The following is a 13,438-nucleotide window of genomic DNA, read 5'->3' as shown; positions in this document are numbered from 1 at the left end:
AGGCATCAAGCCAAGAGGCAGAACCAGAATCAGTAGCCAAGAGCGGGGCATAGGAGCAGGGATCTGGAATAAGGCAGGAGAGCAGGAACCAGGAACAGGACAGGAAGGCATGAATTAGGAACAAAACAGGGCTTAGGAGTCAGGCTAACTGGAAAGGTCCAACGGAGCAGCAGCCAGGGATTCACCTAGTTGTTCAGACAACTTCCTCTGCTTCTTTCTGGCTGAAGTAGTGAGTCTGAGCCAATCAGAAAGGCTGGACATCTCCTCCAAATGGAAGCTTTTGGGGAAGTGCCTCTTGTGAGCAAGGATCCGCCAGCCCGTGCTCCCTGCTGGTACCAGCGAGATGCCAGGAGGCAGCTGTGGTCTGGGGACCCCCAGACCTGGGTTTGAGATCCATGATCCTTCATGCTCCATCCTCGAGCAAGACCATCTCCCACTTGACGTTAGCCTGGAGTTTTTGCTAACATGCAGCGGCTTCCAGGCAAAATCATAGCATCTTATGATCTATGCTGCCCATTTGCAAAAAACAATAGCTCTGAGCAGCCTATGGGGCAATGCTAGACCCCCCCTCCCCCCGCCCCCAGCATTGCACCTGCTCTCTGCTGCTTTGGCAAAAGACCGACCTTTCCTGTGTTCCGAAAGGCAGGATTTCCTGTTTGCTTTGGTCTGCTTGGATGGAAACACAAGTTACTTCAGCAGTTCCCAGGAGCCAGGAACGTTGCATCTGATTCAAAGCCCGATTCAAAGCCCATCCAAGTCATTTGAAAGACTCCCATTGGCTTTAGTGGGCTTTGGATCAGGCCCTAATTTCCCTAATAGGGAGATCAGGCCCTAATAGGATTCAAAGTTTTCTTTCTCTGTTTAGACATGCACGTACGCATATGCTGGCTTAAAGCCACAAAAGCCAGGGACCTCTGAAGGCAGACTGAATAGAATTCCCACCATTATAGCTCCTGAAAATCTTTAATGGTCATTGTTATTATACTGCGTCCCTGCCCTAGCAGGGCTGGAGGCTGCCAAATAGTTAGAGAGTCGAATTGCAGAAAGCAGCTACCTAGCACTGAACTGCAGCCACCTCTGGGATGGAATGTGCCAACCACGCTGCACCACGGTGGCTCAGCGGAGAAGTAAGGAATAATGTTTCTAAATGAAGTGGCACTGAAATATGAAGCACGCTGGCATATGGCCAGGCCACCCGGGTTCAGACCGCTCCCTACCTTGTGAGACATTCCCTATGGTCTTTCATGGTTGTGTAAGGTCCAGGCCTCAGTTTTATGACTCCACCAAAAAAGGTGGCTCCCTCTGCAGCTCAGTACCACCTAATGCAACCTGGGGGCACTGATTTATGGCCACTTCTGAGGGAAGAGTGTCATCTATTGAACAAGTTTCAGTGTTGCAAGTTGCAGTGGGGGAGATTTAGGTTGGATATTAGGAAAAACTTTTTCACTAGGAGGGTGGTGAAACACTGGAAAGCGTTACCTAGGGAGGTGGTGGAATCTCCTTCCTTAGATATTTTTATGGTCAGGCTTGACAAAGCCCTGGCTGGGATGATTTAATTGGGGATTGGTCCTGCTTTGAGCAGCGGGTTGGACTAGATGACCTCCTGAGGTCCCTTCCAACCCTGATATTCTATGATTCTATGATTCTAACAGTCAGCACCATCAGTCTGGGATTTCCCTGGAGATCTTCCATCCCAACCGTGTGTAACCCATGCCTGCTTGGGGTGGCACTCTGTCTCCCTCTAGTGGTGACTAGACCAGCTAAAGCTTGATGAGCCTCCTACACACTTGGCTAAGAGAAAGGTATCTTTTAGCTCAGACAATAGAGGCTCACACATTAGGTCCCAGGTTCGAGCCCGGCTGCCGACGACCAGGGTCTGTCGGCGTTACGCATGTACTAACCGGGCCCAGGCCAGTTCACAAGAAGCGACGCAATCACCACTGTAGGCCACACACTCTATTCACCTATGACTTTCTTGATGCCTCTCTGCTTGCTGTTTTGGAGTGGCAGCACCTCCAGAGAACTGAAGCCCGAGTTCTCTAGGATGTTCACCTCCACGCGTAACCTGCCCACGAGCTGCTGGGGCCGGACGCTGACGGTGTACTCATACTTTCCCAGGTGCCTTTGCAAGAGCTCTTCATAATGCAGCATGAAGATGGCGTGGGTCTTGCGTGGAATAGTGCCAGAGGCTTTGAAAGTCTCAGCTCTGGTCTCCCTGCAAGGGAAATTCAAAGAGACCTTCACAAGCTGTTTTTACATCATGAGCCACACCCTGAAGTTAATGGTTTCCTGAGGGTGTGTCCCTTGTGTCAGCAGCTAGTGTTCCCCATTAAATGAAGATGCAAAGATGGACAACAGAAATACTCAGAGGTAAGTAAACAGCAGGAGGAGAGATTTTAAAAGGCTCTTATTAGTAAGCTTAGCTAGGAGTATGACAGATGATTAAAAAAGGAATGAAGTTCAGAGCAGAGAGAGGGAGAATAAGGGTGGTCCAGTGGTTAGGAAACTAGGCTAGGACTCAGGAGACCCAATGTCAATTCCCTGCTCTGCCACAGACTTCCTATGTGACCTTTGGCAAGTCACTTAGCCTCTCTGTGCCTCATCTGTAAAATGGGAATAACAGCACCGTCTTGCCTCCAAAGGGTGCTGTGAGATGTTCACCTCCAATGGTAGCGGGGGCTGTATTAGACTAGATATATCACAGGCCCTAACACAGGGAAATAAATAGGCCACACAGTAGAAAGAAAGGAAATACCTTTTAATGGTATAAAGAAGAAACATCAGAACTCTGCCCAAAATGGCAGCCATGGTATAAAGAAGAAACATCAGAACTCTGCCCAAAATGGCAGCCAGGGGAAACAATACTCACCCACCATCTGTGGGACTAGAATGTTTATTATTCCTCTCTTTGTCCTCATTTCTGGTTTTCTTTTCTTTCGCAGTGACTTCCCCATGGTAAATCCTGTCTCCAATGATCCTGTAGGGTTAAGAGATGTCAGCCTTATAGATCTACCGCCATGGAGACAAATCCAGACGTGGGGCTCATCCTAGTGCAGTGACAATGCTTGGGCATGTTTTTGTACTGGGCATAGGCTAAAGGGCCAGCTGCTCTGTGGGCATAACTCCACTAAAGCCAACCAGGTATGGCATCAGAGAATCCCACCCAGCAGCTGTCAGCCCGGGGCAGCGGGACTCCAGCTGTCAAAGGCAGCAACAGAAGATGTAAGCGACACAGTGTCTGCATGGACACTGCATTGACCTAACTATATCGATCTAAGCACTATGCCTCTCGCGGAGGTGGAGTTATTAGGTGGGCGTAGCAGGCAAGTTAAATCGGTGGGAGGACATTGTAGTGTAGACGCTTACACAGTTAGGTCAATGTAAGCTGCCTTATGTCGACCTAACTCTGTTGTGTAGACCAGGCCTTACTGCTTCCTCTTCACCGCTATGATTTTTCTATGAAATAAAACTTTTTGTTTATTTTTATCCCCAGCAGGTCTCTGTTGTGCAAACTGCATGGAGTATGTGTGCCACAGTGTAGTGATAACTGGGAGCAGATTTCATTCCTTTGGGGATGACGAACCAGATAGGAAAAGTCCGAGTGCCTGGTAGTTAAGCTCACAGGGAGATGGATTTGTGCGGGGGACTCAAGACCAAAAGGGGTAGCTGAAATCACCCTGCAAGGAGTAACTAAGGTGGTGGAACCCAGGGTTGAGACCTTTATGCTTGTAGGCTGTAGCAGCATATCACTATGGCACCCGCAGTTACCAAGCAGGCAATGATAGAACCCCTAACTCATCTGGGCAGTCCCCAAACGTCAGTTACCATCCCTCTTCTGCAGCTCAACATGTAATTCCAAGTGAATAAAGGACAACAGCAGGGAAAGCAGGGGACAAAGCTATTTACAAGGGATACCCACCTCCAGCATTTTATTCGTGACAACAAATCCTACCTTTGTATCAGTGTATATCAATCTCTGTGTTGCTATCGCTTGCAAACAGACTTTCATCTCATAGACTTATACGACTAAGATCAGAAGGGACCATCATGATCATCTGGTCTGACCTCCTGCACATGGCTGGCCACAGAACCTCACCCACCCACTCCTGTAATAGACCCCTACCTCTAGCTGAGCTACTGAAGTCCTCAAATCATGATTTAAAGGCTTCAAGTTAATTAATGCTTTTATTAAATTAAATTAAATGCTTCAAGCTAATTAAATGCTTCTTACTAGGAATGGGTCTTAGGACATTGGATACCAGTGAATAAATATTCCTTAGAATACCCCATGGGTGGTAATCCAGCAGTGGAACAGGCCTTTTCTCATGCAGCCCACCTGGAAGTACCTGAAGTCTCCCAGTAACACAGGCAGCCTCCGAAGTGCCCCATTAGGCAAAGGTCATTCTGTGGCACCCTGCCTGGTCCCCCTCTTCAAGGCTCTTTAAGAACTCACATTTCAAAAGTGATTCAAACAATCCCCACAAGGGGTCCCATGTAGTTAGCTCTCTGATACAAAACAGGCGCTCTAGGCCCCAAGCAGTTCCGTGTCTTGATCAACCCAAAATAACACAAAACTCAAATTTACACAGTCTTCATCCCTGCTGGCCTTTACAGCCACTGCCCTACTTAGACAGGGTCTGGCCCAGGCCCCCCTGCCTGGACGGCTTTCTCCCACTCTCTCCTGCTTCTTCAGCTTTCTTTTTTCCCCTGCTGACTCCGAACACTGCAGAAGCCTTCTTGCAGCGGGCAGTACCTACAAACCCCAGAACACTTTCCTGGGCTTCCTCCCTTTACTGCAACTTCCCGCTCTTTTTTTTTTTTTTTTTAATCCTGGGAGCACCTGACAAGTGTGGCTCATCCTGTCTCTAGGGCTGGCTTAGCCACAAGCTCTCCAGCCATGGGGCAAACCACCCTGTTAAACTCTCCAAGAAAGCCTGTTCTCCTGAGATTTCCAGTCACTCTGGCAGGCTCCAGAGGTGAGGTTCTAATTCGGGGATGCTTGTCAGACCTACCAGCAGGCCTTCAGTATGAGGGAATCAAATACATTAGTGGGGCCCTGCTCTTCTGGGGTATCGGCATCCCTCCAATGCTGTTGGACTCATGGCCCAGCCTGTGCCTAGCAGGGCCAGAGGAGGGGGAGCAAAAGTCACCACACACCCTCTCATCCCGCAGCAAGACAAGAAGGGGCGGAAACTCATGGAGAAACAAAAGCACCACGTACATGGTGAAGTTGGAGATAAAGGCTGCAGCTGGGATCTGCATCTCAAAGGTGCCTTCCTTGGCCTCAGACCCGCTGTTCACCATGGTGCACGAAACGGTGGTGAAGGCATAGCGGGAAATGATTGTGGATTTGACTGTGAATTCAGCCATCCGCGGCCTGGTCTCCTGTAGGAATTGAACAGTTTCTCATTACCGTCTATTTTAAAAGCCAAACAACCCACCCCTGTGGCATTTCTTTGCGGCACACAAGGATTTAATATGAGGTGAAAACAAACAGCCTCATAAAAGTTTGTAAGATGAAGAGTGTTAGAGCCCCTTTGTGAACACTAGGCATGGTGGGGTTTTTCATCAAGGCTTTGGATCAGTGGGGAAAGGTTACACAAAGGGCACAGTACCTCCCTATGCCCTGTCAAGGGCACAATCCACATTCATTCTGCCCAGTGCCAGCGTGAGGCCTCTACACAGAGCGAGCCGAGACATATGCTATGAAAAGTACTTCGGAAATCTGGACACATCCTAGATCATGGGTTCTCAACATGGGGGTCAGGAATGGGTTTCTGAGGATTATAACCACCTTCTCTTTCTTTACGGCCAGATAGGAGGAGATTCCCAAAACTTTGTCCAGGCGGGACATGGGGTCATGGGCTGGGAAAGATTGAGAACCGCAGTCCTAGACAAATCTCCTTGTTAGCTTGTGGAAATTTTATGTAAGGCCTCCTCAGTAGCCATTACACTATGCTGCCAAATTCTCACTGGAGCCAAGTAAGGATGCATGCAACCAAGTCTTAAAATGTATACGGCCAGATCCTCAGCAGGTGTGAACCAAGCGTAGCTAAACTGAATTCAGTGGAGTTAGGCAGATTTACTTGAGTCGGGGATTTGCTCTATAGCTCTCAAATGATAGATGGAACAGCCTTAATAGAAAACATGCACACGGCTGAGGCTCATCTAGCAAAATGTCCTTTTTAGAACACTCTGGACCCCATCCAGCTTGGATGAAACAGGAATTGGAGCAGTCGAGAGCTGATTGCCAAATTATGCATCTTGGGAATGTACTTTTATGCGCAAGTCCTCGGACGAAGTGCTTCTCAGGGCTAATACGCACTTGGACAGCAGTATCCCCATAAATCCAAGACGTTTTATATTTGGAAGACTTAAGCTTAATGTAACTACTCTAAGTAACGAACGAGAAAAATTTCTGCATCATGTTGGCTTGATCAGTAAAAGGCTGATCCTTCAACATTGGAAGGCTGCCAAAGAGATAACGCTATCACATAAATAAACCCACAGATGCACCTGAGTGGACTAGCAAATGTAGGTCCCTTTTCTGCCATTCTTCCGATGAGCAATACCTTTCTGTGATCATGGTCTCATTGAAATGAAAAGGCCTATTCTCAGAGCAAAAGACTGCTCCATATGAGAAGGGGGGAAGTGCAGGTGTCAGAAACAGGCACTCCATTTTGGGCTGACTTTGGAACACTCCAGACTTGATCATTATAAAGGAAGGGAGCACCTGCAAGAATCCAGGTCTGGCAAAGTTCTGATTTACTCTGCATCCATGTAACCCCTTGCTTAGCAGTGGCTCAGGGCATCTGCATTAAGTGTTGCACTGGTGTAAATGCATGGAAGTAGTTACATCAATGTGAATTTGCCTAATATAGACGGGGCCTTAGAATCTCATTCCCCTAAAGTGCCAGGTGAGGGAAATTCTGATCTGGAGTTTTGGTTCAGGCCCATTTCTAAATTCAACTAGTTCTCTGTGGGTCCTTTCATTCGATGTTCTGCATGGGCGGCGGGTATAATAGGCCAGGGGAGGCTCAGCCTCCCCTGGAGTGCTGCCTCCAAAATGGCGTCCAGGCCGTAGCCCCGCATACACCACGCCCCGGAGCCCTGCTCCCATGCTTCTCCCATGGCCCTGCCCTCACTCTGCCATGCTTTGCTTCTTCCCCTGTGGACCCCCGCCACCCACCTCTCATGCTTCTCCCCAGTGACGCCCCCCCACCCGGCTCTCGTGCTTGTCCACTATTTCCCATGTGATCCCCTCTTCCCCCGCCCGCTGCTCGCACCTCTTCACCTCCTGAGAGGTAGAGAGTCATGCGCGGCAGGGGGCCCCTAGAGGGAGGGGGCAGAGAGGCATGCGTAGCCAGCAGGGGGACCCCTTTGGGGGAGGGAGCAGAGAGGCACGAGCAGCAGGTGGGGGGGCCCTCGCGGGAGGGGGCCGAGTGGGGGCTGGGGCCGGGGCAGAGTGGGGCGGGAGTGTGGGCGGGGCCTGTGGGGGAGGAGGCCAAATGAGGGCAGAGCAGGGGGCGGGCCTCAGGGCAGAGCGGGGGTGGGGCCACAACGCTTAGGCCGAGCCTCCCCAAATGCGGGAGTCACACGCCACCCATGATGTTCTGAATATTTAACTGGCTATTATTGGGGTGGCAAGTGACTCCAATAAGGAATTGGATGGCCAATCAGAAGCGGAAGTAAAGAGTAGAGGGGGGAACTGTTATAATTTAGAGCCACACAAGGTGCAACATCTTCTTTAGTTTCGAACCTCCTGGGCTCGCACTGCCGTCCTGACTTTCTCTTTGAAGGTCAGCTTCAAAACCTTCCCCAAACGCAGCAGCAAAACTGAGACAAAACCACTGAGTTTCACCTGGATTCATCTGAAGCCTCAAATGCCTTCGAACGCTATTGAGGGCAGGGGGGCTACCGCTTATAACTTGGAACAGCTGCAGGTCTCAGGTCAACCACAAAGGGAAACCTGCATTCAAGGTTTTCCCCCTTTGGATGGTAGAGGTCCCTGCTGTAGGGTTGCCAACCCTCCAGGATTGTCCTGGCGTCTCCAGGAATTAAAGATTAATCTTTAATTAAAGATTATGTCAAGGCATGAAACCTCCAGGAATACGTGTAACCAAAATCGGCAACCCCTATCCTGCTGAACAGACGGTCGGAGAGACAGACACAGACACACAGCTCTCTCCCTCCAGCTGGAGAGGAGAAACTGCTGACTCATCCACCCAGACCTGCAAGCAGCATGTTGCTCTTTGTGTGAACAGTAGCGGAGAGGTGCTGAGGTAGTTTCAAACCAGGTGGCTAGGCTCTGGGCTGGCGTTCAGCCCAAGTTCCTGTCTGAAAATCTTCTGTATTCCCTAGAGTTCTTGCACAACTTCTTACTGCATGAAATTCTGACCTATAGCTGTGTCCATGTGCACTCCCTGTTTTGTTTTCTACACTCCTTGTTATTAAAGCCCCTTAGGAAGATGAGGAGAGACATTCAGGAAACCATTCCTTTTCAAAAACAAACACGGGTGCACTCAGAGGGAGCGGATGAGAGTGCTGCTATTTCGCAGGGTGAGGCGCTGTTTTTTCAAGGCGTTTCTCTGTCATGAGAGAAAAGATTTTCTTGCCAAACAGAAAGAACGAGGAGTACTTGTGGCACCTTAGAGACTAACAAATTTATTTGGACATAAGCTTCGTGGGCTAAAGCCCACTTCATCAGATGCATGCAGTGGAAAATACATGCATCTGATGAAGTGGGCTGTAGCCCACGAAAGCTTATGCTCAAATAAATTTGTTCGTCTCTAAGGTGCCACAAGTACTCCTCGTTCTTTCTGCTGATACAGACTAACACGGCTGCCCCTCTGAAACTTGCCAAACAGAGGATTTTATTCCTGCTTACCTCAAGTGCTGGGAAGTATGAAGAGAGCCGTAAATATACGCCTGCGTTTTCACTGGCGGTGGTTGCTTGGATCAAAACAACTTGACCTAGTGTCTAATTCTTATTAAAAGTAAGAAACAAGACTGGGTCATTCCAGGGATACAGACCCATTCCCCTCTATGCTGCTGGTTCAAACCTGGCTGAGGATCATAGTGATTGACAGCTGTTGCTGTCTGATGGCTAGCCTACAGTATGTGAGACGTGTTACTCCCAGGCTCAGTGGATAAGTGGCCACATCGCCGCCACCACCACCATATTTACCAATGATTGACTATCTGGCTGGATGGCACAGCAGAGAGGCTGGATCCCAGCTGGACTCAGACTAAGCAATGTTCATCCTTGTTTCTACAGATACAGGCAGAAGAAGATTGAGGGGCAGTGTTGGGACATGCTTCAATTGCCACTACTCATGTGATACCTGCTGTGTGGATAAATGACAGGAATTTACAGGATACATACCAGCCTCTGCAGAAATCGACTCTGTCTTGGGACTCTGCGCGCCACCTGCAAAGGGTTAAGTAAATATTGTAACTCGTGCCTTGCCCCTTTCAAGTTCACGAAAGGAAGATTTGTCAGTTGTTTAAAAAAAATGCAGTGGAGTTGATCCAGACATTGGTTAGTGCAATTGTTTTCACGCAGCCGGGGTTAAGCGACCCTTTTGTTAAGATTAAACTTAAAAAAAAAATTACAACAGACCCACAGATCAAAGCTGTGGAATGGAATTTGGTTTTCCCAGGCAAGGTGTCGCCGAGTGCTTTTCAAAGCAGCATGTTACATGCGGAGGGTGCGGGGGTGGAGGGACTGTGTACTGAAACACAAGGGCCATGGGTAATTATGTGCTTATTATTGTACCCAGATCATAGCTGGGGAAACTGAGGCACGGAGCAGTTATTTGACTAGCCTAAAGCCACATAGAGTGTTAGGTTCTCAGCTGGCATAGCACCATCAGTTTGAATGGAGCTATGTTGATTTACATCACCTGAAAACCCGCTCTCTGGCTAAGTTTTATCAACATTAACACCTGTCACTGGGAAGCTATCGTTGCCTAGTAAGCGATGGAGCAAGGCTTTTTAAAACCAGCCATCAGGCTGATTGTGAAACAAAGTGCCAGCCGCAGCTCCAACACAATCACATCCATTGTATCAGTCTCCACCAGCTGCAACAGCTTTGCTGGCTCGGCTGTATGCTGTGTAAGTCCCAAATTAGAATCTACAGGGGAGAAAAAAATCCATAAAAATACACCCTTCACTAGCAAAGTGGCAGTCCCTCTCCATTGGTTTAAGGATAGCAGTGCAGATGTGGTGTCTCGATGTCTTCAAAGCCAGTCCCAAAATCACTTAGTACCAGGATAGCCTTAATGCAAAGAAATCACTCTGTTTATTAAAATGCTGGTGAAACTCCAGACAGAAAGGAGAGCAATGACACTTTTTATCCTTGATATTTGACACTAACATAACAGATTTTCTTGCCAAAGAGAAAAAATTTACTTCTGTTTACATCAACTGTTGGAAAGCTAAAAAGAGCACAGAGGAGAAGTGAAACAGTCTCCAGTGTTAGACCTTTTACTCTTTTCTCATCCATTGCTTTGACCAACATCTTGCTAAATGGTAGTATACGGGAAAGCGGGGCACTCAGGAGACTTAAGTCAAAAAGAAAGTTTTGGAAGGGATATAAACCCTCATGCTTCAGGGCATAAGACCACCTCTATCTGATGTGGGTCAGGAAGAAACTTTCCATGTATGCAAGTTATCCCATAACTTCCTACTGCGGGATTTCTAGCCCTTACCTCTGAGGTATCTGGTACTAATCACATTCAAAAACAGGATATTGGACTAGATGGACCATTGTTCTCATACAGCAGAGCAATCCTTATGTTCCTATCGATAGTCAGATAAAATCTTCTATCTCTGAAGAGTTGGTTCAAATCCAACACATCCTAGTAGTGGCCCAAAGCTGCTATCATCTAATAACCTTTGAGATGCACACTTGGAATGAGTCTAGTGGTATTATTCCAGCACCCAGTGAACAGTTGTCCCATACCAGAAAAATCATCACTGAGGCAATAGATACGAACTGATAGCCTTGCCGGCAATCTTAGTAGAAGGGCCAAGCACTGAATGGGCTGGGGAGACTAAACTATCACTAAGAGATCTATCAAGAGATAGCCCCTCCAGATCAGAGATGAGTGACATCAGCAGGAGAAGCACACATTGCTGCTTGGCAGGCTGAACCTATTCTGTAGGTACAGAGAGGAATTCAGTCTCAGCCAAAATTCCTGTGATTTTATGGAAGTGGCGAGATGCTGTTTGGGGGCGAAATTCCGCCCAGTGCAGCAGGCTAATAACACACAGCCAATCATGGGCAGCAAGTGAAGCTTCTTCTTGGGAAGGCTAGCTCTCTGCCCCACCTCTTCCGGCCGAGGCCACACCCCACTCGCTGCTCTCAGCCCCGCCCCCATGGCCCTGGCTGGGGCAGGGAGTGGGGTGCTGAGAGCTCAGTCAGGCCCACGGAGGCGGGCTGAGAGTTCAGCCCCAGCCAGGGTCCAGCTCTCAGCCCCAGCGGGACCATGGCACCACCCCATGGCCACCACCCCACCTATGGCCCCACCCCATTCCTCCCCTTCCACCCACAGCCCCGCCCCATTCCACCCATGGCCCCACCCCTGTTCTGTCCCCACTCCGCCTCTTCCCTCCAAGGCCACATCCCCGCTAGCTCCTTTCTGAGGCCGTGGCAGGGGAGAGATTTTTCCAGGGGCCCCAAATTGGCCAGGGCCCCTGGGCACAGGCCCCATGGGCCCGTACAGTAATCTGCCACTGCCTCCCCTCATCCCTGCCACAGTGGCACAATGTTTGGGGAGGCTTAGCCTCCCCCAGCCTCCATTACATGCCACCTATGCAGCCAAAACATCCTGCCTCAAGTCAGAAAAATCTAAGTCATGCAGCACTTGGGTGACTTTGTCCCTATTTATCTGCTGTGAAAGTAAATCAGAACTACCCAGAATAACAGAGACAACATAACCGGGAAAGCAGCTGAATAGTTAGAAGCCAGCCTGCCTCTTTGATCTACTGTAGTAACTATAGAGTCCCTTCCTCCTTTCTTAGAGCATCCTGTGTTTATGTCATGGTCATGCCCGCTATTTCTTTCACTTCCTCTTCATGTGCTGGGGAACAAGAGGTAGTTTTGAACCAGACAAAAACCTTTCTCGTGACAGAAATCAATCCAGGGATGTCAAAATTGTCAGATTTGTCCTACCAGATCAGACCAGCTGCTCCGGTGTTCTGCCTTTAAGCAGTGGTCCCTTCACAGAAGGAGGGTCACAGAGCATGTTGTGCGAGAAATGAGGGCTGGGATATCCTCCAGCCCCCAACGCTCCTGCAGTCATTAGTTTACTCTCTGAAACATGAGATTTGATTACCCTTTTCTTAAGTGACATTATTCCAAATGGTCACAAAAGTCTATTTCTCCCCAGGACTGAAAATAGCCCTGAAGCTGGGAAATGATTAACTTTACCCACCCGGACTATGTCCCTGTTTGCTTCACTTCAGAGACATAGGAATTTTTAAAATTCATCTTCCGATCTGGATCTGTGGATAAAATCCACATTAGTTAGGAAGGCCGTGAACTTGCCAAGATCTGTGCATGTGCTTAACTATCCCCAGGAGAGTGACCCTGATGGGCCACTCACGAGTGCACAGTTCAGCACGTGTTTTAAGAGTTTGCCAGATTAGGACTTTAGGGATTAATTGCTGGAGGGGGTGGGGGAGGTGGCTGCAGGAGGGCAAAGGGAAGAAAAGTGGACCCAGGGGAACATCTACCCCCACCCCCTTAAACTGGCTTCAAAGTTCAGTAACTCCCTAGCAGGGAATGCAGCTTTCCCCTACTCAGTGTTTTCAGTGGTTTGCATCGTCATTCACTAAATAGAAGCACGATACAATATTCAGCCTGACCCACCACTCTAGACTTTTGCATGGCTTCTCATCTCTCCTTTGGGGCATTTCACAAACAAATCACAGTTGCTAATGGGACTTTTCAGAGGTAAGTTTCTCTATGCGGCCATGGTACTTTTCTGGCCCGCCATTACAGTAGTACCTCACAGCCTTTAATGTATTGATCCTCACTACACCCCTGTGAGGTAGGGAAGTGCTATTATTCCCATTTTACAGAGGCTAAGTGACTTGCCCAGGGCCACACTGGAAGTCTGTAAGGGAACAAGGGATTAAAGCCAGGGAACCTAACCCTGGACCATCCTTCCTCCCACCTGCAACTGTCCCTCACAAGTCATGGAAAAATTTCCCCCACAAAAAGAAAAGTAACTATAGGCCACCCCATAACCCAGTGGCATAATCCTTTCTCGCCCCTATATTGCCTCTTTCATCACAAAGGGTTATAAAGCACTTTATCAGCTGAAATACTAACAGTGCATGGGGATCCCTTCGTCTAGCATGGGTCAGAAAAGCAACGACTCCGCGGCAAGCAGCAACGCTGCACAAGAGTTTCCGGGAAAAAAAGCTG

General features: G+C 48.7%; 1 protein-coding gene across 2 annotated transcripts in view; it reads right to left on the bottom strand.

Annotated features, from left to right (window-relative positions):
• Positions 1 to 13,438, bottom strand: part of ITIH5 (inter-alpha-trypsin inhibitor heavy chain 5) — a 59,064-nt gene that overhangs the window by 44,283 nt on the left and 1,343 nt on the right. Inside the window, exons 1-5 of one of the 2 annotated variants that reach the window (XM_073328827.2) lie at positions 12,179 to 12,349; positions 9,386 to 9,430; positions 5,222 to 5,385; positions 2,870 to 2,977; positions 1,965 to 2,215 (exon numbers count right to left, since the gene is read on the bottom strand). In XM_073328827.2, the coding sequence (XP_073184928.2) occupies positions 1,965 to 2,215; positions 2,870 to 2,977; positions 5,222 to 5,370 (508 nt within the window). In that variant the 5' untranslated portion in view covers positions 5,371 to 5,385; positions 9,386 to 9,430; positions 12,179 to 12,349. Of the gene's footprint in view, positions 1 to 1,964; positions 2,216 to 2,869; positions 2,978 to 5,221; positions 5,386 to 9,385; positions 9,431 to 12,178; positions 12,350 to 13,438 lie in introns of those variants that run through there. The other variant, XM_073328826.2, reaches the window with a different exon arrangement.

This window comes from Lepidochelys kempii, chromosome 1 (assembly GCF_965140285.1).
Source record: "Lepidochelys kempii isolate rLepKem1 chromosome 1, rLepKem1.hap1, whole genome shotgun sequence".
In the NCBI taxonomy this organism is placed as follows: Eukaryota; Metazoa; Chordata; order Testudines; family Cheloniidae; genus Lepidochelys; species Lepidochelys kempii.
This window is presented reverse-complemented; position numbering and strand designations above follow the sequence as displayed.